The sequence below is a fragment of the Lethenteron reissneri genome, chromosome 12 (assembly GCF_015708825.2).
Source record: "Lethenteron reissneri isolate LAM-NWPU_2019-01 chromosome 12, ASM1570882v1, whole genome shotgun sequence".
Lineage (NCBI taxonomy): Eukaryota > Metazoa > Chordata > Hyperoartia > Petromyzontiformes > Petromyzontidae > Lethenteron > Lethenteron reissneri.
Genome location: NC_083790.1, coordinates 3,312,527 through 3,339,003, shown reverse-complemented (window position 1 = coordinate 3,339,003; position 26,477 = coordinate 3,312,527). Strand labels below are relative to the sequence as shown.

Sequence of the window (26,477 nt, the reverse complement as noted above, 5' to 3'; positions counted from 1 at the left end):
ACGGGCAGTATTTCGGCACCTATTTTAGTTTTCGGCAACTAAAGCCACTCTGGCAACATCGGTGAGTCGATGCATCTATTATTATTATTCTTTTATTTTCTTTTTCTCCTCCTTCTTCAACCTATTTATAGGATTATGGTAATATAGGGTACAATCGTATAGGATTATCATAGACAGTGATGCCTTGTATTAAAGTTAGCGGTCGTGCCTTCTGTCAGTGATCCCTAGTTCAAGGCAGCCTCGCAGCGTTCTGGGAAATATCGAGTAGGAAATGAAGACCTGTGTGTATGATGCATGCTCGTAGAATTAAGTCTTTCCCCGAGGGCCACTCTTCCCGGCTTGAACGAGCATTTTCTGGCAGCTGCTGAAGAAGCCACATCGGAGAATTTCGTCTAAATTGTCTCTTCTCAAAACGACGTGACGCTCTGCAGATTCTCGAGTTCCCAGAATTGGCACTACTTCACCTTACGCCTCGACTCCCTATGGCACAATTATCAAATGTACGAACGGGGGGGGGGGGGGGGGGGTGGGGGACCTCCAATGGTAAATGATTGGTAAATGATTGGTTAAATGATTCTCTTGCGGCAGTGAGGGGAGTCGTCTAAGCTCGCGACGGACGATGGCTTTTGATTCGGAGTGAAAATCCCCACCCATTCCGGACATTTAAACAATCATCAAAACGTATTGAGAATTATTTAGAACGAGGGGTCACTGAATTGCAAACATCGCCGTCAGGTTTATTCCCCCACAGCAGTGGTTTAATATTCGTTATTGGGCAGTGTGGCACTGCTACCTAGTGGTTGAGAGAGAGAATTTCATTCCCTGCTTCCCCAGTGAATATATTGCAGATGCCATGCCTAGCATTGAAATTGCAAACCATTTTGTGGCAATTCACACTGGTACGTAATATACTTGCTTCATCAGGATCATGTATTATAAATGACTTAGTTGTTTTCCATTAATGTGGCACATTTTATCACCCTTAAATGCATTGAACTGCACAAAACTATTTCTTTCCGTTGAATGCATAAATTATAACGTGATATATATTTTTTAATAAACCTTTCTCATTTTGCTCGGCATTGCGCATGGCCTCACATTGCTTTGACAGAACCGCACGTGGTATTTTTGTTCACCATATTTTTGGAGAAGTTAAAACACGTAAAACGTAATTTTTCTATTTTTCATTGCATCTCAGCTTTTTTTTCATTTTCTTTTTTTTCGCGGCTGGTAATGAAATTCAGCAACGGTGTGAGATGGGGCTCATTTCAGATGCGCATTCGGATCTGAAGATTAATTTTTCTCCTGCAGATTATTGATGCCACCCCAGCCCCCCCCCCCTCCCACCACCACCTCATGATGCTGTAACCTAGTGTGTTACTTGACATCTGTGTACGTTGAACTTCGTTCACACCGTACGTAGCCAACCATGCCAATCGGAGGTTGCGCAAGAGAGTGGCAACAAACTAAGCGCCTAAAAAGCAGCGCTCAAGAAATGAGTTTGCAATCGAGATTTTAAAAAGTGCCCTCGACGTTCATGGCTTCTTGTGAATCTGTGTAGATGTGGTCCCGTTTGAGGCGTGTAGAAGAGTGTGTGATACTTTAAACGCGTGCTGGTAGATGCGGCGTGCGTGCACTCCGCGCGTGCATATATGTTCGCTAAAGGTACATCTCACGGCAGGGGTGGGCGGAAAAGCCTGGCTCATCAGATTTGGACACGCGACTGGTTGTGCAGTCATTAATCAGCAACACATCCTGGCCTGCGCTCACCCATGCGTGAGCACCGCTTGAATTGGATGGTGGTGGTGGTGGTGGGGTGGTGGATTTATATTAATCTCTGCAAAATTGTATTGGCCTTAGCTCCCTCATAATACCATAGGTAAGCTCGTCATGAAAACTGAGGCTAAAGCGCGATTGTGTTGTTGCAATTTTTTTGCGTGTAAAATATATTTGATCTTTAACGCTTCAGTGACGTACCGGATTTTTGACGCGATGACCGTTTGTCCTGTCTGCTGTGTGTGTCTGTCTGTGCCTTTCATAGGGCCCTTCTGGTCGACCAGGTCTGCCGGGAGCTGACGGGTTACCTGGGCCCCCTGGGACGATGCTCATGCTGCCCGTGAGTTGTACGCGGACTCCATCACCAACCTCCGTTTTGTCTCCCTCTCTACAGCACGTGCCACGTCCTCCCACAGCATTTGCTGCGCGGAAGATCGCCCCTTCTCCTTTGCTGCACTCCTCCCCACAACATGCAATGCACCCTCTTCTTGCTGTCCGTACTCTTGCTCAGTAGAGGCCCACTGAAAACCCTCAATCCCTCTCGTTGATGATTTGCGTGTGGACTTTTTATGTTTCGCTTGCACACACCGGTTATGCCGTTGATCGTCCAGGATGTGGCCAAAACTGACATTTGTCGGAAGCTAAGCAAGTTTGAGCCTGGATAGTACTTTGATGGACCCATACCGTGCGTAACAAAGGTGGGGTAAATAGGTAACTGCGTGGTTACGTTGCGAGCAGCAGAGGGAATCAGTGCAGCAAAATCCATTGTTGCACTGTACGGCGATGCTCCCATGTCTATGATCCTTGCCTTCACCAACCTGCACTGACCAGCATCGTGAAGTATGGTCGGAGGTATCCTCTATCCATGTGTACATATCAGACACACCACTTATTCAACAACCGTGTACATTATGTGTACGATCCTCATTTGCTGTTTGCTTTCCATTATAAGTTTGTCTTACCATGGCTATAGAATGTCCAAATATAGTACTTAGATTATGATGCTACAGACAACCGATGGCATACAAATGCTATTACACCATACCAAGGCTTCAGATTTATAATGATTTTCCCATCCTGATTTCCCAAAACCGAAATCGATCATTTAATCGTAAGATATGTTGGGATCCTGTGATATCACTTTGTGGATATATTTTTTTCTTTATGAAACATCATACATGTTAAATCCCTTTTTAATATATTTATCTAATTCATACTGCACTGGATGCAAAGGAAATGCAGGGCTGGAACAGATTGAAAAAAAATCCATTCTTAAATTGGAAATACACATTTGTTCCAATTTTCTATCTAAATTGCAATAAATCCAAAGGTTAATGCAAAAGATTTCAGTTTTGTCGCCAGAAAAAAGGGTAAAACCCCTATTATTATATTTTGGTACTGGTAAAAGAGGCCTCATGATGTAGATGCTCACCCCGAGCCCTCATTACTCTGATAGTGCGTTGTCTTTGAACTGTGCGCCTTTTGGCGTCATCTGGTCGAACACCGTATGAGACTAGGCTCTAAGGAAAGCTGTCTCTGGTGTGGACCACTCAGTTTCAAGGACAATGCATAAATGATCAGAGTGTTGTTTTTTGTTTGCATTCTGACTACAAGTATTGTGGTTAATGTAAGCACGATTCCTTGCAAAAGGTTTCAGTTTTGTCGGCAGAAAAAAGGGGAAAACCCCTAGTATTATTAATATGACAATTCTCGCAGAATATACAACATTATCTTTGTTCATGTAAACATTGCATGTTTTAACATTCTACGGAACCCATTTTACTGACACACACAAAACAAAATTGAGGGTTTTGCTCATTCTTCACATTTGTAATGTTTGCAATGATCCAAAGCCAAAATGCTCTGAATGATTTCATCGATTTGCCTGACCTATCAGATCTCCTAAACGAAGCAGTTGCGATTGGAACATCTGTAGATCCTCCAAGGGATGTTAAACACCCCTGTTGTTGTCAACTGTCTATTAAATACACAACTCAAGAAAATGCACGCACATGTATTGTGATATATTCTTCTTATTCCCTCAGTCTGTCCCAGTTATTTGTACTTTAGAGATGACAACCCAAAAAAGCAGTTTGCATGCACATATGTTGAACTTTTTTCGCACTGCACACAGCCAACCGTGCAAATCGGGAGGTGCGGAGCGAATGGGTGGAGTGCTGGGTCAATTAACCCATTCATATTCTGATTCGTAGCTCACGATGCATGCGTAAAATCACATGGATAATAATACTGGTAGGAACCTCCTGGTTACACCAGCCCACAGGGGATTATTGTGTCCGTCCGTCCGTCGTGCATCCAAAAATGGGAGGGGTGGGGCTGGGTGGAGAGGGGAAGGTGGGGAGGGGCTGGGTGGGGAGGGTGGGGAGGGGCTGGGTGGGCAGGGGAGGGTGGGGAGGGGCTGGGTGGGGAGGGTGGGGCTGGGTGGGGGTGGGGCAGGGTGGGGAGGGGCTGGTCACCCCGTGGTGCCCTTATAAAACTCAACGTTTAACCTACTCATAGTCGGGCATATTTGCGGAACACACCACGCCGCCGTTGACCCTGGCCATTGACCGAGCAACCCAACGTTCCTACCAGCTCCCTCCGCAGGAATGTGTTTATTTAAGCATGGGTTCACATTACCCCCGAAAGCCATTGGAGGCGCTACCATTCACTGCAATAAATGTTAGGAGAGAGAAAAAAACGGAATTGATTCTTAAATCAAATTGTGACCCGGTTTTTTCACAATTCATCAAATCATCAGAAGGGAGAGTTATTCCAACTAGTGGCCTCACTGGGGGGGAGGGTGCGGACCGCACCGGGTGACACCATCAAAGGGGGGTGACACCAAACTGACTGTCTATACAATTTTTGTGCAGTGTTTCAGCATTATTTATATATATATCCATGTAGTTAGTTATAACAAACACATTTTTCGTAAGCCCAGCTTACATGTACTGTATCAATATGCATACAAGGCTAAAATTCTGTGCTAATTGACTTTTTGAACCTTCTAATGCGCCCCGGTCAGAGCTGTCATTATTACCCAATTACGATGACGCTTCGAGTCACGTGGTTCCGTCTGCACGCGCTTCAAGCACGCGCTGTTGTTTACGTTGCTGCTCGTGTTTTTATAGTCGCTGATTTTGTCACATTTTCTGGTGTTTTAGCTACAATATTGTGGTCATTAGTATTTGTGAACCTATATCAATAACTTTTTGAGAATGAAGTAATTAAAGGAAATATTGTAATTTAAAGGTGTTCTTTTAATTGTGCTAGTTGTTCACGTCACTACTATTGCCATTATATTAAGTGATTTACGGTAATTACGATTTACGAGTAACATTAGTGCACATTGCTAAGTATTATGTATGGTCTGGTACGGGCGTAGATGCAATGAGGGGTGACACCATGAGTGACCGCACTGGGTGACACCAACTCGAGTGACGCCACTGGCTCCAACCCTCTTCATTAGCAGGGTTGAGCATGGCTTGTACCTGGATGGGGAATGACACGTGTTTCTTGTGGGCTTGCTGGTAGGAGATGGCAGCACGGAACATCAATACTTTGAATCAATCCATGCAGAGAAATGAGTGCCATCTCCTTATATTTGTGGGATTTTAGAAATTCGTGGGTTTTCTCTGTGCACACGGAGCCAAGCGCTAACGAATGCATCCGAACGTACAAATGCGACGTGCCGCCGGCTCGCTGTGAATGTTAAGGGTCCCGTGACATGATTTGCACGTGCACGCGCCTATAGCTTTAACGGCCCACAAACGTGGATATCACTGGGAAATTCTGTTTTTTAATCTGGAAAATGCCGTTTAAAATTTTTCATTTTTTAGGACAGTGTTATTGACAAACGCATTGCGTTTTTTTTTTGTGATTTGTCAGCAATAAGTGTATTTCATCCATTATCACGCTCGACCAGTTTTAAAGCGCATAATGTTGAACTTCCCTTATCCCGTGGAATACCATCAATGCCTTCGAAAAAAGTCTCATAATTTCACGGGGATCATTTTCCTCAAGTGATGGACTAAGACCAAGTCAGCCAGAATGAAGCTGATCTCATTTGATCTTCTAAGTGAAGCGAGGGTTTAACCAGCTTGCAGCCGAGGATCATAAGGAGGCTGTAATTGTCTGGCGGCCTTTGATGTATTTGGGAGTCCACAGTCTGCCACTTGGTTTCCAGTTTACTCTTTTGTTGGTATAGGTGTTGTTTAAGAAGTGAACTGACATTGCTTTGCTCATACCAATGGTGGAGGAAGGGCCTACATTTTTTCCTGAGTTCCAGAGAGCCCATCCAGACGCCAGAGGGCATTTGTGCCTCCCCTTCCACGCTGGTCACACACATCATGGAAGTGGTGGAAGTACCCAAACTAAAACTAAAAACATTTTATTTTATTTTACCAGTTAAGGGCCCATTGAGTTACACAGCTATTTTATCAGAAGCGGCCTGGCCACACATGAGAGCTTAGTCAATCACGTGGACATTCACAGCAGCCAAAACACTCAAAACGCGTGACGTTGAGTCTAAATGTAGAGGGGGGAAAACCGGAGGACCCGGATAAAAATCCATACGACCACACTTTACCCCACCGCATAGAACCTACCAGTCGACAACTTGTGTCGTTATGAAGCTGGGTGGACAGAGGCGGTGGGATGGGGTAGGGGGCGAGGGATTTATTAAACTCGCCCCATTGTTTAAGCTGCCACGGCTATGTCCACTACAGCATCCTGTTTAATTTGATTAATAATAATACAAATTTTCACTTACTCTTTGGTTCTTTCGGTGAAGTCACGTAGAAAGAGAATAAATTTAATAATAGAATACGACGTTTCGATGGCAACACAAGCGATCGTCATCAGGTATGAATGAATGAGAAAACAAGTGGAGTGGGAAGCAAGTGGGAAGCACGTCCTTTGCATTGTGATCAATTCAATATATTTGGGATGCAGTGAATGAAGTTTTAAACTTTTAAAAGTAATCTACGCATGATACTTCTCCTGTGCTTTCCACTCGCTTTCCACTCGCTCCCACTCGCTTCCCACTTACTTCCCCTTTGCTTCTCCCGTGCTTCCCACTCGCTTCCCAGTCACCATTATAAGTAAAAAAAATGTTTTAAGGTGGGATTTAAATAAACCGAGGGACTCAGCAGATCGAATATTTGATGGAAGTTAGTTCCACAGCTTGTCGGGGGGGGGGGGGGGGGGTAAGACGGAAAGAGGCCCAGCCACTCATTGAACGGAGATTCGAATCCATTTGTATTTTCGCAGAGTTGTTCAACTCTTGGTACACGTGAAAGGCCCATGGAAGTAGATATCAAAGAGTTACCTCTGATTTTTGGTCAACACTTAGGGGGGCAGCACATGTCTTCTCCAAGCCATGCCAGAGAGTAACGCTCATTGAGTCACAATCACAGTCGTATTTTAACATTCTAAGAGTAGAATCTTTTACTGAAATACACTTCGAGGTCATGCGGATAGACTCACCACCTACGCCAGAGGAATGTGGAATTTCCACTACCAGATCAGGGTTGTAAAAAACATTAACCCGTAAAAACTAAGTTTTTCACTATAAATCCTTTATATGCGTGGCGGCTAGAGTCCTCTCGTCCTCTGGCTTGAGATGGCTGCCACCTATGGGTCAGATGATTGCCTGCCACCATTAAGCAATTGGTAATTAATTTTTACGAAAATAAATTGTCACGCACAACGAGTCTGTGTGCAAAATGTCAGCTCGATTGGATCACGGGAAGTGGGTTAAACAACGACCGAAAGATTTGCACGGTCGTAAGCGCGCAAGCAAGCACGCAAGTAAACTTAATATAAAGGATTTAAAAATGGGAAACGACCACTACCTGGGCGGTCAAGAAATTCAAGCTTGACTTATAATTTTCCGAAAGTCAAAACCAACTTGCGTTTTGTTTTCTTCCAGTTTCGTTTTGGCAGCGACCCAGATGGCAAAGGGCCGGCTGTCTCGGCCCAAGAAGCTCAAGCCCAGGCGATCTTGCAGCAGGCGCGGGTAAGCTCTGCCGGCACCATTCCCATTGCGTGCGATTGGAAAAATTAAAGCCTCTATGAGATGTTGGGGGGGGGAGGGGGGCGGTGTGACGTGATGTGACGGAGTGCAGGTGTCCTTGTTTGTCAGAAGATGTCACAAGCAAACGGAGTCGCGCGGTGTTGGTGAGCTACGGGTGCCACCTGGATATGGGCATCATGTTTGTGCGAATCGCACGTGCGGAATCCGGAGATGTAACGCTGTGTCGTACTTGTCGACGAGTTCTCTTTTTTTTCGCCCTTGTTGCTCTAACTAAGGACCACCAAAGATTCGAGCTTTCGGCGTTTGAGTGAGAGAACGAAGGAATCCTGTGGATAATTAAGGTGTGCATGCGTGCGTGTGTGTGTGTGCGTGTGTGCATGTGTGTGTGCTTGTGTGTGTGTGCGTGTGTGCGTGCGTGTGTTTTTCATCACGTTCAGCTTGCCATGCGTGGCTCTCCTGGTCCAATGGGCTTGACGGGAAGGACAGGCCCTGTGGTGAGTGACATAAACATTACGCCACTTTTATTCATTAATGAGACGATTGTGACGAAGTGTGGTACTTGTTAAAGAAGTAGGTTTTGATTTGCATTTGATTTAATGGGACTAGAGTAATGGACAGTCTTTGTGTTATTTTTGGATTAGAACAAAAGTTAGTTTTACTCAGTATATTACATCCGATATGTTGTTTTAAAAGTAAAAAAATGAATGTTTTGCACTGATGAGCAATGAGCTGGTTATTTCCCATTTACAGCCCTGAGCCAGTGGTGCCAATCCCTCATTCTTATTCATATTCTTGGTTCTTTCAGTAAAGTCACGTCGATAGAAAATAAAAGTAAAAATAATAAAATAAAATAAATTAATCATAAAAATTAATTGAAAATAATAAAAGCAAAAACTCACAATAAAAAAAGAGTAAAATCAATTTGTAATAAAAAAAATTAATAATTTTTTTTTTAAATAATAAAAGCAAAAAAAACGTATTCTTATGGCAGGGGAAAGTGTATCCACACGACGACCGCGGTTAAAATCCCCACAAAGTTTTATTTATTTTATCCAACGAATCGTGGTGATGGGCTCCTAACCTGGATTTGAACCGGCAACCTTCCGATTGTAGGCCACTGCCTCTACAGCTGAGTCACCTGGCAGGTGGATTAAATGCATCGTGATTTCGTGTGTAGGGTATGCCAGGTGGGTCAGGATTGAAGGGAGAAGCTGGAGATCATGGACCTCAGGTGAATGAACGCAGTTCACAAAACCAAACAGCTTTGCTCTTGCAAAAGTAAAATACTGAAACCACTCAAAGATTCTCTTTTTACATGTTTAAGGCCTTGAATGAGTTGACTCCTAAATATCTCACCACTCTGCTTACGTTTTATATTTCACTGTGAAAACTTTAGATCTGTTGATTCTGGTCTACTCATTATAATTCCGAAGACCAGGCTTTGTTGTCCGATGGGAGACGGAGGCTTTTTTTTGCAGCCAGGCTCCACGATTGTGGAATCCTTTTCCTCAGTCCATGTTACACTTTATTTAAACCACATCTTTAAACTCACCTGTTTTTACTGCAGGCTTTCTTCTCATGTAAAGAACTTTGAGGCCTCGCGCGAGTTTATGAATTTATTATTATCTGTCCAAAATTAATGTTGTTGCTGCATAAATAATTTTTTTTGCAATGTTGAGTTCGTAGATGACAATTGGCACGGCGTTCTATGTCTTTGTGCAATGACGGTTGTTTGCTGTAAATGTGTTTCATAATTCAGGGTCCAAGAGGATCGCAGGGCTCACCAGGACCTCCAGGAAAATCTGGCAAGAGGGTGAGAAGATATCGTGATTTTAATATGTTCTGAATCCGGGTGGGGCGTTTTTTTTGCCCCCCACCTCTGCCCCCCCCCCTCACGCCCCCATAAATAAACTAAAGAAACATTACGTGCGCTGCTAAATGAGAAATGCAGTGACACGGCATTTTTCTTCTTGGTTATTTCGGTAAAGTCACGTAGAAGGGAAATAATAAAATAATAAAAATAAAACATAATATAAAGTTGTATCTGTATTATTTTATTATTTCCATCATTTTATTATTACCATAATATTAAGTTTTATTTTTATGATTTTATTATTTCCTTTCTACGTGACTTTACTGAAAGAACCAAGAAGATGAATTCCTTTAGTCACAGGGCATTTTGCCAAATAGCGTTGTCATTTCTTTGGGACCTACCAATGCTCGCACCATCTGTTCAATTTTTTTTTCTTCTTCAGGGCCGAGCAGGTGCTGATGGATCAAGAGGCCTCCCTGGAGAAAATGGCATTAAGGTGACACAACTGTTATCATGTAATATATATGGGTACATATATATTTATATTCTGCTTTATATATATCACAGGTCCGAAGGCCCAAAACGCCAAGCAACCGTTAACAGACATCACCAGTTAGAGGTGTAATCGACAAGAGCTAATGTGTTTCTTAAATTTAGCAAGATTATTTGAAGAACTTACAAAAAAAAGAGAGAGACAATGGGTTTGGAATTCCTAGGTCAAGCAGTGCCGAGGGAATAAGCAAAGGCGAGAATTGTTGTGACCTGCAGTGTGGTGGTTAAACGGAGTGTGATGGATGAGACATAACGGTCCGGGTCTGTTAGATTGAGTCCTCACCATGGGGGGAGGAATCAACGAGTGGAGTTCGTGGCCGCAGTGGCCATGGTAATAGTGACAGAATTGTGATTTAAAAAGTATTAAATACAATATTTAAGACCTGCAGATAATTTTCATGTGATATAAAAGTCCACGTGTTTTTGGTACGAGGGCTATTCAATTTGTGTGATTACTAAACGTGAGCAAGTTTGTATACTTTAAAATCAGGAGGAGGAAATGCATGAATAACACTACGTGAAGCTACGAATCACATTCCAATAGCGTTCAAAAATACCACCACACTCTGTGTCGAATGAACGAACGTAGTCTTTGTTTATGGACGCAATGTCGTGACCACTGTTTGAACCCATAGCCTGCCAGTGGCCCCCTAACTAGCCCTGGGCCAAATGACGAAGCCACAATGTAATTCGATTGTTGTTCAGAACACTGCAATTAATATGTATAGTTTTTTTATTCTTGGGCAACGACTATACACATAAAACCTACCTCTTCCCTTCTATCAATGTCTGTATCACATCTGTGAAGCATCTCAAATATTTAACATATCTACACATGTATCAAGGATGTGTTCCCAGATTGTGATTATCCCTGAATAATGATACAATAGGGCCTAAATATGAATTTTTGGACGATTAGAGACTTTTTTTTTGTTTCAGATTGATCCAAAAAACGTGACATCACAGGAAATGTTTTACTTATATCGTGGAGCAAAGTATTTTTTCCAATAAAAACGATACAGATTTTATGAATTTAGCTTGATGAGATGACTACATTACATGTGTACGTGTGTTTTTGCATTTCCAGTATTATTTAACAATTATTTACAGCCCTTTGTCAATCCATTGATAGATGAAGTGGAGGTGCCAGGCCTATGATCCGTACAAATGCTGCTTCTCCATCGATACCTGCATATATATATAAAACAAAGATGTAATGGTTAAGCTTCGTAAACTGGAAAATGGTCTGTAACATTCTATTACCAGGCAGCTATTAAAACCAACAACAGCATGCAAGAGGGTTGTAGGAACTAACACCACCACGTCGCACTTTCAAAACCTCCAATTTCCCCTTGCACTGTGTGCATAGCCGTGCGTGAAACTGGGTCAGTGCGCTAACCACTGCAATATTGTTCATTGTGCTTGTTCGTTCACTGTCATCATGCTTTTTTAACGTTATTTTCAAGGTTGTCCGGCTAAGGTTAAATGCGATTATCTGTCTGTCTGTAATGGGGGATCGTGATAACACTCTTAAAGATAATCCAATGCTGCACGAGCAAAACTTTAGTTAGAAAGTGCTGTTGCTATTTGGGACTTGCCCAACAGAAAGCCGGCCACATTGACCAAAAGATTGCTCGTGCCCTCCCCAGTCAGAGCCGCTATCTGAGCCCCGTGCTGCTCCCTGCGCACTTATCGACGAACACTACCGTCATCATCGCTCGTTAAATACTTTAGAGGACAATCGCATGTTAGGAAGTGTTTCCAGTATCCGCGCATGTGCAAGATGTCCCCCCCCCCTTGTTTGTTTGCGATCAGGGCGACCGAGGTTTCGATGGCCTTCCCGGACTTCCTGGAGAAAAGGGCAACAGAGTAGGTATCATAGCAGCTTCACAACTCCATACACATAGCATTGCATTTCTGTTTACATTTCAAACGAGGTAACGGTGCTTGATTCTACCACAGGGACCGAACCCCTTACGGTGCAGTAGGGGGCGTTGGTAAGATTTTTCGGATGGAGCCCCCCCCCCAACTCGCCCACCAATCAATAACTCTAATTCCCATGCCCCTGGCCCCTCACCCAGCTCCATTACCCCCCCCCCCTCGCTCCACCAAATAATGCCACATTGCACACACAGAGAGAGAGATCACATGTCCATGCCTCGAGTCAGCACAGTGTCCGTACGGCATTTATTTCACGTTGTGTACCAGTTGCAACTGTGTTGATAAGGCATCGGTTTCACATTGTGTGTCAGTGTGTTTTGTCACCCCAGCACGGCGCTCATGTTCCCTGCACACATTCATAATTTTGCCTGCACGGTATCCATGCAGCAGCCTGTACCCACAATCCCCCCACCTCTGAAAAACTTTTGCCCACCCAACCCCTACCCTCCCCCCACCCAAATGGTTCGTGCCCTGTTAGTGTTGATGAATGGACTGTCTGTCATCAGGGAGACGTGGGCCCACCCGGACCTCTGGGAATTGCTGGAGAGGATGGTGAGAAGGTAATAAACATTCGATTGGAACAACTAACATCGATTCTCAATCTGTGATTGCTTTTAGTTGCGTGAGCTCAGATATATTTATAAAAATGCTATTAAAATAATTCTAGATTTGAAGCTTTCGTGACTGCAAGGATTCATATTCTTAGGTTTTTTCGGTAAAGTCACGTAGGTAAAAATTTTTAATTAATAAAAGTAAAATTAAACAAATAAAAAAAAAATCAATTTGCTTCTGAAACGTCGTGAATTTTTTCATTTGTTTTATTTTACTTTTATTAATTAAAAAATTTTACTCAAGTGACTTTACCGAAAAAACCTAAGTCTATTAAAAATATTAAAGTAATTTACAACTCTCTGTCGATCATTTGCTGGACGAATGCATCCCCTCGCCATGCATGCCTGCACGTTGAACTTATTTCGCATCGTACGTAGACAACCGTGCTAATCGCCATGTCGGTCACACAGAGGTTGCTTTTTTCTTTCAACCATACTTCACCACATTCGCCGGCGTGAGTTTCGTGAAGTAGGAACCTGTGGTCGTTTCCGTTATCACTCACAGCTGATGTTACTCGCGGCTGGGAATGGAACTCAGTCAGTGGGTTTATAAGGGCGGTGCGCTAACCACTGTCCCACTTGTCCATCCCCAGATTCAACCCGTGTTACACAGCGCAATCAACATCTCGGTTTAAATGTTGCTTTCGTGAAGAAACTAGAAATTATGAAAAAATATACATAATAACGGACGTTTTATTGCTCTGTAATTTGTTTAACCCCACCCCTCCGATTCACGTGGTTGGATATGTACGGTGTGAAATAAGTTCAACAACCCCCCCCCCCGCGTTCTTCGTAATCACCATGGTAATGTTTGTCGTCTGCTTCACAGTAGACGTTAATAGATCCCCCTGACGTCATTCGCAAGAGTAGGCCATTGTGTGCCATCGTCAGGGTCCACATTTTGCCACTTTCAAAATTACCCCTAAATTACTTAATCGGGATTGTACACCCTCTGACTGACAGACAAATGCCCCAGGTCGCTCTTGCAAATGAGACTTTACCTGGTCTCGTGAGTTGTCACCTGGTTAAGCAAACTAACCGAAACTAATTTAACCCCCCCCCCCCATTGTATTCATGTAGGGCTCGGATGGTGATGTTGGACCACGAGGAATTCCAGGGGAAGCTGTGAGTATAGAAGCAAAGTATGCAGCTGTCCGTATGTAACAAACACGTACACGACATTGCTATTGCGGTTTGTGAGTCACAGTGGCTTATGTAATCCCACAGTATGTTTAACCTCGATGCAAGGACTTAATTTCCAACTGGATATTTTCTGGGTCGCTGGTAGACTGATGAACTACCGCCGTCATGGCGAGAGTTAGAGTGGATGTGGCATGACGGGCGTAGAAATAATTTCTGGGCCGCTGACCCAGACAGACAAGGCTGAATCTCATTCTTTACCTCAGCGTTGTAGTGAACACTTCATCATCATCATCGTGATCATCATCCCCATCATCATCGTGATCATCATCACCATCATCAGCGTCGTCATCGGCCATTGTCAATCCACTGCTGGATTTAAGGGCCACCCCATGCTGCCACCATTTCTCACAATCCTGCGATTTAATAATCCGCCCGGCGTCTGCACAACGAGCCCATCAAATCGCTCCATCATCTCTTCCTCGCCGACGCGGTTTCATTCCTTGACCGTCCGACGTCACCCGAGCAGCGACGCGCCTCCTGCCCATGCCCCACCGACTTTCTCAACGGTGCAAAATAATGTCATTAACCGGGACATGTTTGTCCAAACTGTTGCTTAATTGTTCTATCGTTGTCATCGTTATTATTATTATTTTTTTGCCAGGGACCGCGGGGTCTGTTAGGACCCAGGGGACCGCCAGGGGTGTCGGGGATGCCCGTGAGTATTATCCGTCAAGTCAGCGTTACCAGACGCGACATGAAACTCGCTCGGAGATCCGTTATCTAGAAAATAAATGACACAGTGCTTAAACCATTAATATCATTGCAACGTAACTTGATTGCTTTCTCCGGCAGGGTCCCCGTGGGACTGACGGCCCTCCAGGAGCGAAAGGAAATTTGGTAGGCCCGATTTTTATCTCTCATCGTACGCGAATAGCCAATAACATTTCTGCCAATGAAATATCCGTGCGCTAATACAGATTACGTTTCAACAGTGCATTAAAAGACAATACACACGCGGGGGCGGGGCTTTACGCAATAGACAGCGCTTGACACGCTTGCAATGAATCGTTGCTTTTTTTCCGCAACACGAAAGACACGTTCAGATTGACATGTCCGAGAAAGTGCGAGCACTTACTTTTTTTTGGTAATCTCCGCTATGTCAGCCCGAATTATACTTCTCCAAAGGCCGTGGACAAGAGAAACACATGCTCCTCTTTGATATTGCCAAGTGTTTTCAATGGTTTCACCGATCCTCGCAACTTTTACCCAGAAGGCACCGTCTCACTCTGCAGCAGAAATGCCACGAGTGTGAATTTGCATTTTATGAGCAAGCAGAGGCATCCCTGTGCAACAATGCAGGAATCACAGTGTAATTTTATAGCTTGCATTGGATTTTTTGGGGGTCCCTCAAGGTGCTCAATATCCAGGCTGATAATAAGCCGCGCGGGCATGTGATGTGAATTCACAATGCAGTGGTGCGTGCACTTCTGTATAGATGTACAGTATTAAGAAATTTTTCTGTCATACCGTGTTGGCAGTGATGATCGAGTGCTTATGTAGAAGGGCCATTGCTTGAAACGTAACCTATTAGAGAAAAAAAAAGAATAATTCAGGGCAGTGTGCTATTGATGAACGTTGCTGGGGTTTTTTGTTGTTGTACAGTATTAGGTGCATTTAAATTAAGAGTATTAGGTGTAAATTTCAATTTAAAGCTTTCGTGACTGCAGGGATTCATATTATTGGTTCTTTCGGTAAAGTCACGTAGAAGGGAAATAATAAAATAATAAAAATAAAACAAAATATATAATAAAATTCTCACGACGTTTCGGCAACAACGCAAGCAGCCGTCCTCAGGTGAAAAAACAGAGCTGTCGGAAAGACAGCGTCCCAATGAACACTGCTAAGCTTGGCAGCGCATTTTTAAGCTGGGTGGGAGGAGCAGAGCGCCTTGACAAAGGAGTTTACATAGTATTAGGTGTGTTTCATTTCCATTCGGTGCATTAAATTCGATCGTGGCAGCACGCCAGCACTTCGTTCTCGTATTTGCGTGAATTGTTTTTTTGTTGCATTAATACATCTGTACCAAAACGAATATCTTGAATCGTAGAATTGCCATCAAGAAAACTCTGGACCGGTGTTGACATGTCACATCGCATCGGCACGATGAGGCTCGTTAAACAATTGCTGCAAGTTAGCGCAAGGCCAGTCGGCTTACAGAATAACACATTTCATGGTTACGTTGTAAAATATAGAATGGATTCCGACTTATTTATATAATTACCCAGAATTTTCCACACAAGTGCGTCACGAGTTATTTTACATTATTGCTTTCTGTTTATGATGAGCTACCCACCCCCCGCCCCCGCTGGTTCGAGATGGAGTGCTCCAGTCAATAATCCATGGAGAAGCATTAGTCATTTTTAACCGACCTGTCTCTACTGATGAGACTCGAAATGTTGAAACCGGTGTCGAGTTTTCTGATTGGGGAAAAAAAAGATGCGGTGAGCTAAAATAAGCCTGGCAGGCCAGTAACAGACAGACTAGAACACATTACTTATGTATGTATGTACGTACATACATAAAGGACGCCTATTTCTTCGTTTTATTTATTCATTTAATTTCCCGCCCCCCAAAACATGCTTTTTGGTAAAATCTCCAAAGGTGCAGCTTATCGGATTGCACGACGTGTGGTCCAATTCCTGAGGAAGCTGCCTCTAGCGCGCGGAGCGAAACGTCGGACTTCGTGCCGAATCGACGACAACAACAACAACGCGTCGCGACCCCGAAAAACAAAAATACCCTTCTTCTTCTTGGTTCTTTCGGTAAAGTCACGTAGAATGGAAATTATAAAATAATAAAACATAATAAAATAATTTTCACGACGTTTCGGCCACAACGCAAGCTACCGTCCGCAGGTGAAGACAGAGTCTGAATGTCTTCTCGATAGACCTGTTCTCCACCTGAGGAAGGCTGCTTGCGTTGTGGCCGAAACGTCGTGAAAATTATTTTATTATGTTTTATTATTTAATTATTTCCATGCTACATGACTTTACCGAAAGAACCAAGAAGATGAATCCCTGCAGTCACGAAAGCTTTAAATCGAAAAATACCCTTCCGCACGAGTGTCTCCAAAGGGGCTTTGTTCGAAGTAGATTTTCTTTCACTCGGTCTTTCCAGCTGTCGCAAACTCTCTGTGCTCGTGCCAGCGCTGCCACTTGCCATCCGCGCGTCGTCGTCGTCATCGCCACCGCCGAGTGACCGCGTTCCCGTCTGTGTCGCCCGCGTGTGTGTTTGCCGTCGACTTGCCTTCGGTTGAGTAAACACGAAAACCTCTTTTCCAATCTTTGCCCAACTGCTCGCGCTGCCCTCGGGAACAGCCGAGCGGACCCCGGCACCTTTGGTGAGTTCATCATGTCCGGGCAAATATGGATAGCGAGGGTGTGCGAGTGTTCTGTTTGAGCTTATCTGAGCTCGCACAGCACCCTGCTCGGTCCTGCCCATTGCAGAAAGGAAGGCCAGTAAAATAACTTATTCGGTAACAACTGTCGATATCTGTCTCCGGTGTGTTTTTGGTTTTTACCGTGGTGGTGGTGGTGGTGTTTGCTACAATGTACGATATTCACTGCACGGGCCGGGAGCTTCTTCAGGAAGCCGAGCAGTTTCTCAAGAAGCTCCCAGGGCACTGTGCGAAACACGGGACATAGCACGGCGCAAACCTAACAAGAGGTGATGGTTCAAAGGGATGCCGTGTGTGTGTATTCTCTCTTTTTCTCTCCAGGGTCCACAGGGTGAACCTGGGCCCAATGGACAGCAAGGGAACCCAGGTACCCAGGTAAGAACTGGTGTCATCGTCATCATCATCATCATCCATACAAGTATTAATAATCATCGTGCAATCGCACACATCTACGTGAAACAGTATCAATAATAATCAGGAATCAAGATAATTTACAGCCCTTGTAAATCCACTGCTGAATAAAGATCCTCCCATGCCGTGTCACAATGTGGAGGTTATTTGACCATACTTTGGTGAAGGGGTGCTCAGCAACGGTTTGGTTCCCACTCTTCAACTGCCCTTCGCCGTGGCCAGGAATCGAACTCACGCCGCAGAGTTTATAGCGCAGTGCGCTAATCCCTGCGAATGCATGCCTGGTAATTGTCCTGCTTGCAGTCACACTCTCGACACCACGAATGCATTCTTGTTGAGAGACGTCCCAGAGTTGAGCCCTTCAAAACCATCAACAGAGCACCATCATCGGTCTAAGCATCTCGGTCAATTGTTGTTATGGCCACGAATAGTCACCACTCGAGTGCCTAGTGGTCGTCCAACAGCATTTGCGCGGAGTGGCCAAGCGTGGTTGGCACGGTGCAACACATTAACTACCCCACTCCCACCCTCCTGTCCAATTTCCACCCCTCATGATAGCCTGGCATCTGGGGCCCCTGCGGCCCATGGACCTATGAGTATTTGCACCGCCTGCACAATTGATAACTACGCCGCTGTAAAATTCAACTTGCTCAGAGCACCACCAAGCCCAAAAGCGATTCTTCACCGACCTATAAAAAACGAATTGAGTGCCATTTCTCCTTGATTTTTCTTTGCCAGCTGCGAATGTTTACAATAAATCACACGTGCAGTGAAAAGCTAAAAGCAGCATCTGTAGCAGGGATATGTGCTGTATTGTTAATGTATTGTATCTTCAAGTGGGAGAACATGTGTTGTGTATGTAAATTTATGTACACAGCACTGCGAGTTTCCACATTGCCGCTTCACTGATCGCACGAGTGAAATTACCGGTAAATTGAAAATAACAACAGGGGAGCTCTGTTTTGAAGTATCACTGAAATTAACGCAATATCTCAACATTTCGGTCCGCTGAACTTCAAGGAAACATTGTGGTTTTTAGTGAGCAAGTCTTATACATACTTACGTATGCATGCTGAACTTCTTTTGCACCGTACGTAGCCAACCGTGCGAATCGGAGTTGTGGCAAAGAGGAGGGGGCATTGGGTGGTGAGCAATGTCAAACGGTGAACTGACTAGGGTACTGTGAGTCATTGTGGCAACTGAACATCGGCTGAAATGTCAAGGATCTTTCTTTCCTCTTGGTGACAGTAAACAAAATATATATTATCATGAACCTGTTATTTTCCACAATAGAGTAAGCACTAGCGGTAATGTAGCAACACTGTGTGGAGTTTACGTGCAAACATGTGTGCGCCTGTGGACAATGTTGATGCTTTCATAGTCATTGCATGGATTCCAATTGTTGGTTTAAATAATTATACAATTGCTGAATGTGAAAAAAATATAGTCATTTGGATTTTATCGATTTAGGGCAACTTTTATAAAAGCCTATCAGATAATGCATCAACAATTAATTGCCAATGTTCATTCAGAAAGTTGTTTGAAAGCAAGAGTTTTTGTTTTTATTTCAACAGAGTGTAATAATATTGTCTGACTAAAGGTATATTTACTGGCTTGTCGGGGCTCCACTGCTATAAACAAGGACTCAAATGCCAATTTGAGATTGTACATCCTTGGAAAGTACGTATCAGAACGTAGGTTACCATGGGAATGAAATCTCAAGTGAAATAGATTTAAACATAGATGAAAGCGCGCGACGCAACGAGTTATTTGTGGCCAAAGTGGGAGTCAAGGAAACTGTTTGATTCAAATACTTTGGAGCGTAAACAATGATTTGTACAAGTGGCTTTGCTCAATGTTTAAGTAGATTGGTACAACTGCTTTTACGTGTTACACATATAACGGTGGAACTCGTTAAATGTAAGCACAGCTAATATATGTGTTATTTACATGTATCCGCAACGACGGATATGATTGTTGCGAGTGATGTACGTAAGTGGTGCATTTCAGTTTGTTAAAATAATTCCTCATGCCCCATGGTGCTCAAATGTTTAAGGTTTACAATCATTTTTGTGCTGTGATGTTTTTTTTCCATTTTTTTCTTGAAGGGCTTGCCTGGGCCACAAGGCCCTATCGGACCTCCGGGAGAAAAAGTAAGTCGTGAATTTATAACCGTGAAAGTTTCCGTTGGAAATTTGGCAGGACGAGAAAAAGAGGAGTTTAGACTTTTTTTCAGGCAAACACAAAATGCCACTGTGCCACCAAAAGATGATTACAGCGCAAACTGCAATGTTTCCTTTTAGAACCTTGAAGGGCCTGGAAAGATATATTTAAATTTTACGGTTTTGTTTTTTAAACCACAGTGTCACTCAAAAGAACAACAAACCCTTTTCTACCCCTACGGTAGCGCGAATTGGCATTCACGATCTCCGTGCATTAAAACGGCAATTGTTCTATTTTCCTGAGACAATTTAATTCGATGTACCAAGTGCCACATTCAACACGGCAATAATGACGGTGTTTTGTTCAGTGCACCCGCTCTTTATTTGGCAAGGAATATTTAAGATTGTGCATCCTAGGAAGGACACAACATGAATGCAAAGTAAATATGAACAAAATGTGTTTGTGCTCAGTGCACTGTGAATCCATTAAAATACAATTATTGAGATATTCATCATCACCATGATCATCATCAATAGCCTTTGCCTATCCACTGCTGGATGAGGGTTTCCCCTATGTTATCATCTGACACTGACGCCTGTTAAACTATACATTTGGAGTTTGCATGTTCTCCCCGTGGTCGCGTATGTTTTTTTCTACGGGTCCTCCGATTTCCCCCTCCACATTTACAAATGTACGTTTAGATTATTTGGCTGCTACTATAAATTGTCAGGTTATAAACCACTTCGTTGAGCTATTATTTGTGGCGAGGTCCCTTCTGAAAAAAGAGCAATATTGCTCAGTGGGCCTTACTTAGTAAAAAATACATAATATAGTGGTTTATTCATAATATCGGTTTTTGGGTCAGATCGCGTTATTTATAAATGTGTCGTAACCCTCCACCACCCGACACGGCCAAACAGTAAAAAATATGTTAAACATATAGTGGTTTTAGATTTGAAGCTTTCGTGACTGCAAGGATTCATACTCTTAGTTTTTTCGGTAAAGTCACGTAGGTAGAAAAATTTAATACGTGACTTTACCGAAAAAACTAAGAGTATATAGTGGTTTAATATTATCACCAAAACTCATGGATCTAGGATGCCACGATCTTAACGCCCTCGTGCTCATGAAAATATCTCATTGCTGCATCTTCACCGTGGTTATCGTATTGGTTGCTTCTCTCATTTGGCTACCATTCTGTCACTTGACTCGGCCATCGGTCATCATCCCATCTCGCGGTTGTATTCCTGCCCAAGCCCAAATCACACCTCTTCTGAGCAGTCGGTGTGACGTCTTCGATACCTGTTCGTTCTCCGATCCATGTGCTCTTCTTCCTGTCACTCGGTGTATATTCCCAACATCTGCTGCGATGACAACAGATTGTTGTTCCATATTCTTTGTCAGAGGCAATGTTTCTGATCAGTGTTGCCTTAGCCAGAAATATCCACTCACTGAAAATATTTCTTATTCGGGCGTATTGGTATGCTGCTGTTCATTATCAAAGCGCTCTTGTCCTCCATTTGTTCACATCTATGTTTCATTGTTTTGATCATGGTCCACCTTCAGCAAATGTCCTAAGAATGTGTGTATATATATATATATAGCTGTGCGTTCCATTCATGTGTCTCTGCAACAATAATTTTACTGCATTTATCTACCTTCTACACGACTTCCGTTTTGCTCATATTTTATCCTGAGGCCAACTTTGTGGCCTTCGTTCGTCAAGTGTTTGGGGTCGATCGTTTCCCGCGGTTAGTTTTCACCGGTCGCCAGGACAACTGCATCGGTGGCAAATCTGAGATGGTTAACGCTTTCTCCGCAGAGATACCAATCTCCTCTTTGCTTGTGTTTGCAGGGCCCACAGGGCAAGCCTGGGCTCTCGGGTCTACCTGGGGCTGACGGACCTCCGGTGGGTCTTAGCTTTTAAGACGACAACAAAAATAAGCATCTTATGATGAAAACTCTTATCTCGATGCTTAACTTTGCTCAAGAGACAGCGTACGAGGGTCCATGTGGGTTAACCTTCCCTGTTTGCGCTGGATCAAGGATGTCGATAACTGCGGTGGTGTAATGGTCAGCGCACTGTAGTTGCAATCCAGAGTGGAGCAAGTTCGATGCCAGCTCCTGGTGTGGCAGTTGAAACAAAAGTTTTTAAACCCTTCCACCAGCCCCGAATTCTGTCCACCCCAAGATCCAGCAAAATAAATGGGTGCACCGTGGTAAAGTCTATCAGCAGGTCGTGTGTGGTGGGGTAAAGTGTGGGTACTCTGACCTCTTCGAAGAGGTCTGACCGGCGTGGAAGAGTAGGCCAAAAATACACTTCAGAGGTGCTCCCGACAGTTGTTCACTCTGGTAGATGCTTTTCGGTAGCACGAGAGAGAGAGAGAGAGAGAAAAAAAACGTTCACGGTTGCACCTTTACCCATTGTGCTGAATAATTGTGAAAACGAAAAAAAAACCGGCAGCTTTCTGGCCGATGGCCACGCACACATTTGTTTTGCGTTCACTGCAGCCGAAACAAGTCGCGCGAAAGATGAGCTTTCGGAATCCCGGATGCGGCGCTTTGCCGATGGCCCTTCGATGCAGGCTGCGGACGACGAGCCCCAGGTTCCACCTGACGTTGCCTGCCTCTGCAAACAGCTCCTCTCTCGCTCGTTTTCTCGTGTGCAGGGTCACCCGGGGAAGGAAGGCCAGCCCGGCGAGAAGGGAGCTCCGGTAAAACGCGGACCTTCTCTTTTCCTTTGCACCAATGTCGCACTTATTTAATCATTTGTAGTAAATTTATATTTTTATGGGTGTGGCAGTGGGGCTCAGTGGTCGGAGTGTTGAGTTGGCACCACCTGCGATTAAACTGGGCTCTCAAGAGCAGTGAGTTGATGGTATCAGCCCCTTCACAAACGACTGCACCAAAAATAAACCCCATCACTTGACGTTGGGTTTTGAGCTCAATTTGTCTAAATTCCAGCTCTGACTCCCATGCGATGGGCATTTCCCTCCGCGACAGAGTGATTGTAAAAGTGCTTCCCTCTACTGTGCGTGGGCCAGAGGTCACTTGGAAGGGGGGGTCTCAGAGGTAGCTCTGTGGTGTCCGCTTCCATGGCCCATTCCCTCGCATGGAGAGTTTCACTGCTCTGCAACGTGTTTAAATGGATGCTTGCTCTCATGACGCGACGTCAATAGAGCATTCAGGATAAAACTGGGGGGAAATGACGACAGAAAACTAAATCTCTCATTGCTAGTTGATGGCTAGGTGTTGTAGCCGTGTGTAAAAGTCCAATTTGTTCTTCTCTTTAGGGTCCTGCCGGTCCTCAGGGTCCGATAGGCTATCCTGGTCCGCGAGGTTCAAAGGTGAGTGGGGTATCGAGAGAGGCAAAGTTAAAGTAAATCCTGAAATGGGCCGTGTTTCCCCATGGCTGCATTGCGCCGTTTGGAAGCTGATTCTGCACCGCACACTAAAGTCACGTGACTCTGAGCAGGAGCAGCGGCCTTTGCACACCGATTGGCCGCCTGATGAACCGAAGAACGGTTTCACGTGGACGGCAAAGCTGGTACAGAGCACGGCAAAGGCTGGTTAGAGCACGGCACAGCAAGTACAGCGCGCGGCAGAACTCGATGAAGTGAACGTTTCCGGCTGCCTAGCACGTCACCAGAAACCTGCCTGACGTCGGCACGGTGACACACTGATCAGGAGAACGTTCCCGTCCGTGCGTGGAAAGCGGCCGAGGCTTGCTGGTGAGCAAAATTCGGGTTGAGCCAAGCGGCGTGCCGGTGATTATTTCCACCGGCTCGCCGCGCGAGAAACGATGCCGCAAGAGCCGTTGAGCGACACAGTCCCGCTAGACTTTAGGGCAGTCCTCTTTATAGAAAATACGCTTTAAAGTTTCGCTGCGTTGTCGTCTCAAGATTAATTTCCCCGACGAGCCTCGTCTGCAAATGTCGATCTGCGACGACCTGCACTCGCGTGGCCGCAGCGCTCAATTCGCGGAACGCCGCGGAGCGAACGCTTGAGGCATAATTCGAGAGTTCGTGACGATATTTCATGTTTTGCCAGGTGTATTATCGGCAGCACATTGGCACGATGGCCATCAGTTCATGCTGAGGGAAGTGTAGATCATGTTTTAATCGACTGAGTTTTATTGCCTCTAACTTCATACCGGTCAGCTGTGAATGTATAACTTTTCTTAATTAACTTTCGCATAACGGGCACGGTATGCACAGATGAAGACTCTTGCGTGCGCTTATATGCATGGGAGGTTTTTTGTAAGCCGCATGGAAACTGCCAATATGTTAAATGTGATGACTGTTATTTACGGCGGCTAAAATATAATACGCCCATTACAGAGGGCTATGTGTTTTTTGAAGGCCATAGTGGGAGCAACAACGTGCAGACCTTGCAGCGGTATTAAATTTCAATTTTCAGGAAATGTGTGAGCATTTTCCCCGTTATCCTTTTAGTAGCCTTTGGTCCCTTTATTTTAGGAATCCAATTATGTGTTTTTTTTTTTGCCAAAATTGAAAATTGTTTTCTTCACAATGATGTGTCTTTATTGCATGGCAGAAGATTGCGAAAAAAAAACATAATCTAGAGTAATGTGGTTTTCAAGGTGAAAACAAAGATGTTGCAGCCTAAATTGGCCAATAATTCTCCAATGGTCAATCACATTTTCAATCGGCGAGGTCACGTGGTTTGTTTACTCGAGCGTTCATTGACATGTTTTTCCCCTCCCGTAGTTATTTTACAAAGGTTATTGTTACTTCTAAAACGCTCGCAATAGCCCGAACGTCCTCTGCGTTCGCCGCTTAATTGAACGAACGCAACTCCATCATCCCCAGACTGTTTGTACACTGGGCCATCGCCCCCCCCTCGCCCCCCCATCGCCCCTGCCCTTGTCTAATTTTCTTAGCGTGTCCCGAGATCTGATCTCGACGCGAAATACGAAAAAGCTACGGATTTTTTGCAAAACAAAACGCACGCAAAAAATGTCAAGCGATAACGTGCGCACACGGCCAGCTCCACAGCAGGGGGCTAAGAAAAAAAGCCACTCCTTACTCCACGCTCACGCTCGCTCGCGCTCGCACGACTAAATTCCGCTTGCCGCTTCTTCTTCCTGTGTTGCTCTCTCGCCCGTTGTTATGAAAGGGTGCGGACGGCTCGCGCGGGCTCAAAGGAGGCAAAGGAGAAAAGGTAACCGCTCCCTCCTGCCTCTCCGTGGACGTCGACGGACATTCGCACTTCACCCGGCGCGTATCCCCGATTACGCTACAGAAAACGACGCGTTTCTTTGTTCCTCACTCAAGCCGCATGCCTTATCCTGAAATTGGAGGTCATGGCGGTGGGGACGGGGGAGAGTGGCTCAAAAAATAAAAAATAAAAAATGTTTGCAGGTTACGACAGGCGACTGTAACGAGAGCGGTCGACCTGTTGTTTTTTTTTCTTTGCTGCCACGTATTTTATTTTGACATTTTAAAGTATTGCGATTCATTTTTCTCTATTAAATTTTACTTGCAGGGAGAAGATGGATTCCCAGGATTTAAAGGGGACATTGGGATTAAAGGTGACAGGGTGAGTGAGATATTATTGTGTACTTTATATATATATATAAATCTGAAATAAGCTTACGATCGAGTCCTCAGGAGCAAGTTATAGGAAGGTATTTCAGAATATGGAATTAGTGGATGTCCTAGGAGCAATGAAAAGTTTATACAAGGACAGCAACGGAGGCTATTTTTATCATACAGAGACCTCAGCAACTGCTTCTTAGCAAATACTGGGGTCAAACAAGGTGACATGCCGTCACCTCTACTGTTTATCATTCGTTCTCTGATGGAATTCTCAGGTCAGACACTGCAATGGAAGATTGAATAAAATTAATAAAAACACGTAAATTCTGGTAGTAGTTCCCGCTGAGATGGAAAGGAAAACCGTTTTCAGCCGGATGGCTGGCTGCTATGTGACGTATTTTATATGAGAATGGATAAGCATGACGTGTGACCTCAGAGGCATACACAATGTAAGGACAACGCGAGAGATGGTTGCAGACACGTGTGAGCATAAACCTGGTGATATTATTATTATTACTGTTGTAGAAAGAAGAACAAATGTAACGGCACTCAATTTTGATATAACCGAATCTTAACTTTCCGCCTTTTGTAAATTGTAAATTGTATTAACGTGCGGCGTCTCTATTTTACATTGCGTAAACATGTGTATATCCGTGTTCTTGATGACATGTTTACGTCTGTTTTTGTATTACTTGGTACAGGTACGTTTATTTTTTATTTTACCGCTCCCGTAACATTTGGTCTGAATTGTTTGCGTTTGGTTTTGCTCTGCACCAGGGAAGTTTTTTTTTTTCTTGAAGTAGAGACCTCTGGACTGCGTGACCTTTTACCTATCAATCAATCCATAACATATTACCCACGACATACATTAATAAAGCATTTGACATGCATTGCATCGTATATGTAAATTAATATAGATATTTCATAGACATCTAAATGATTCTCCATTCCATGAATGCTCACGATCCGGGTCACGGTTCGCTTCAATAATTCATTTTCTTTTCTTTAA

General features: G+C 44.2%; 1 protein-coding gene across 2 annotated transcripts in view; it reads left to right on the top strand.

Annotated features, from left to right (window-relative positions):
* Positions 1-26,477, top strand: part of COL5A3 (collagen type V alpha 3 chain) — a 169,679-nt gene that overhangs the window by 62,422 nt on the left and 80,780 nt on the right. For both annotated transcript variants that reach the window (XM_061550444.1, XM_061550443.1), the window contains 18 exons: positions 2,042-2,116; positions 7,712-7,798; positions 8,254-8,310; positions 8,994-9,047; positions 9,576-9,629; positions 10,072-10,125; positions 11,997-12,050; positions 12,629-12,682; positions 13,814-13,858; positions 14,538-14,591; positions 14,729-14,773; positions 17,655-17,708; positions 19,853-19,897; positions 21,763-21,816; positions 22,577-22,621; positions 23,201-23,254; positions 25,047-25,091; positions 25,416-25,469. In XM_061550444.1, coding sequence (XP_061406428.1) covers positions 2,042-2,116; positions 7,712-7,798; positions 8,254-8,310; positions 8,994-9,047; positions 9,576-9,629; positions 10,072-10,125; positions 11,997-12,050; positions 12,629-12,682; positions 13,814-13,858; positions 14,538-14,591; positions 14,729-14,773; positions 17,655-17,708; positions 19,853-19,897; positions 21,763-21,816; positions 22,577-22,621; positions 23,201-23,254; positions 25,047-25,091; positions 25,416-25,469 — 984 coding nt within the window. The remainder of the gene's footprint in view (positions 1-2,041; positions 2,117-7,711; positions 7,799-8,253; positions 8,311-8,993; positions 9,048-9,575; positions 9,630-10,071; positions 10,126-11,996; positions 12,051-12,628; positions 12,683-13,813; positions 13,859-14,537; positions 14,592-14,728; positions 14,774-17,654; positions 17,709-19,852; positions 19,898-21,762; positions 21,817-22,576; positions 22,622-23,200; positions 23,255-25,046; positions 25,092-25,415; positions 25,470-26,477) is intronic.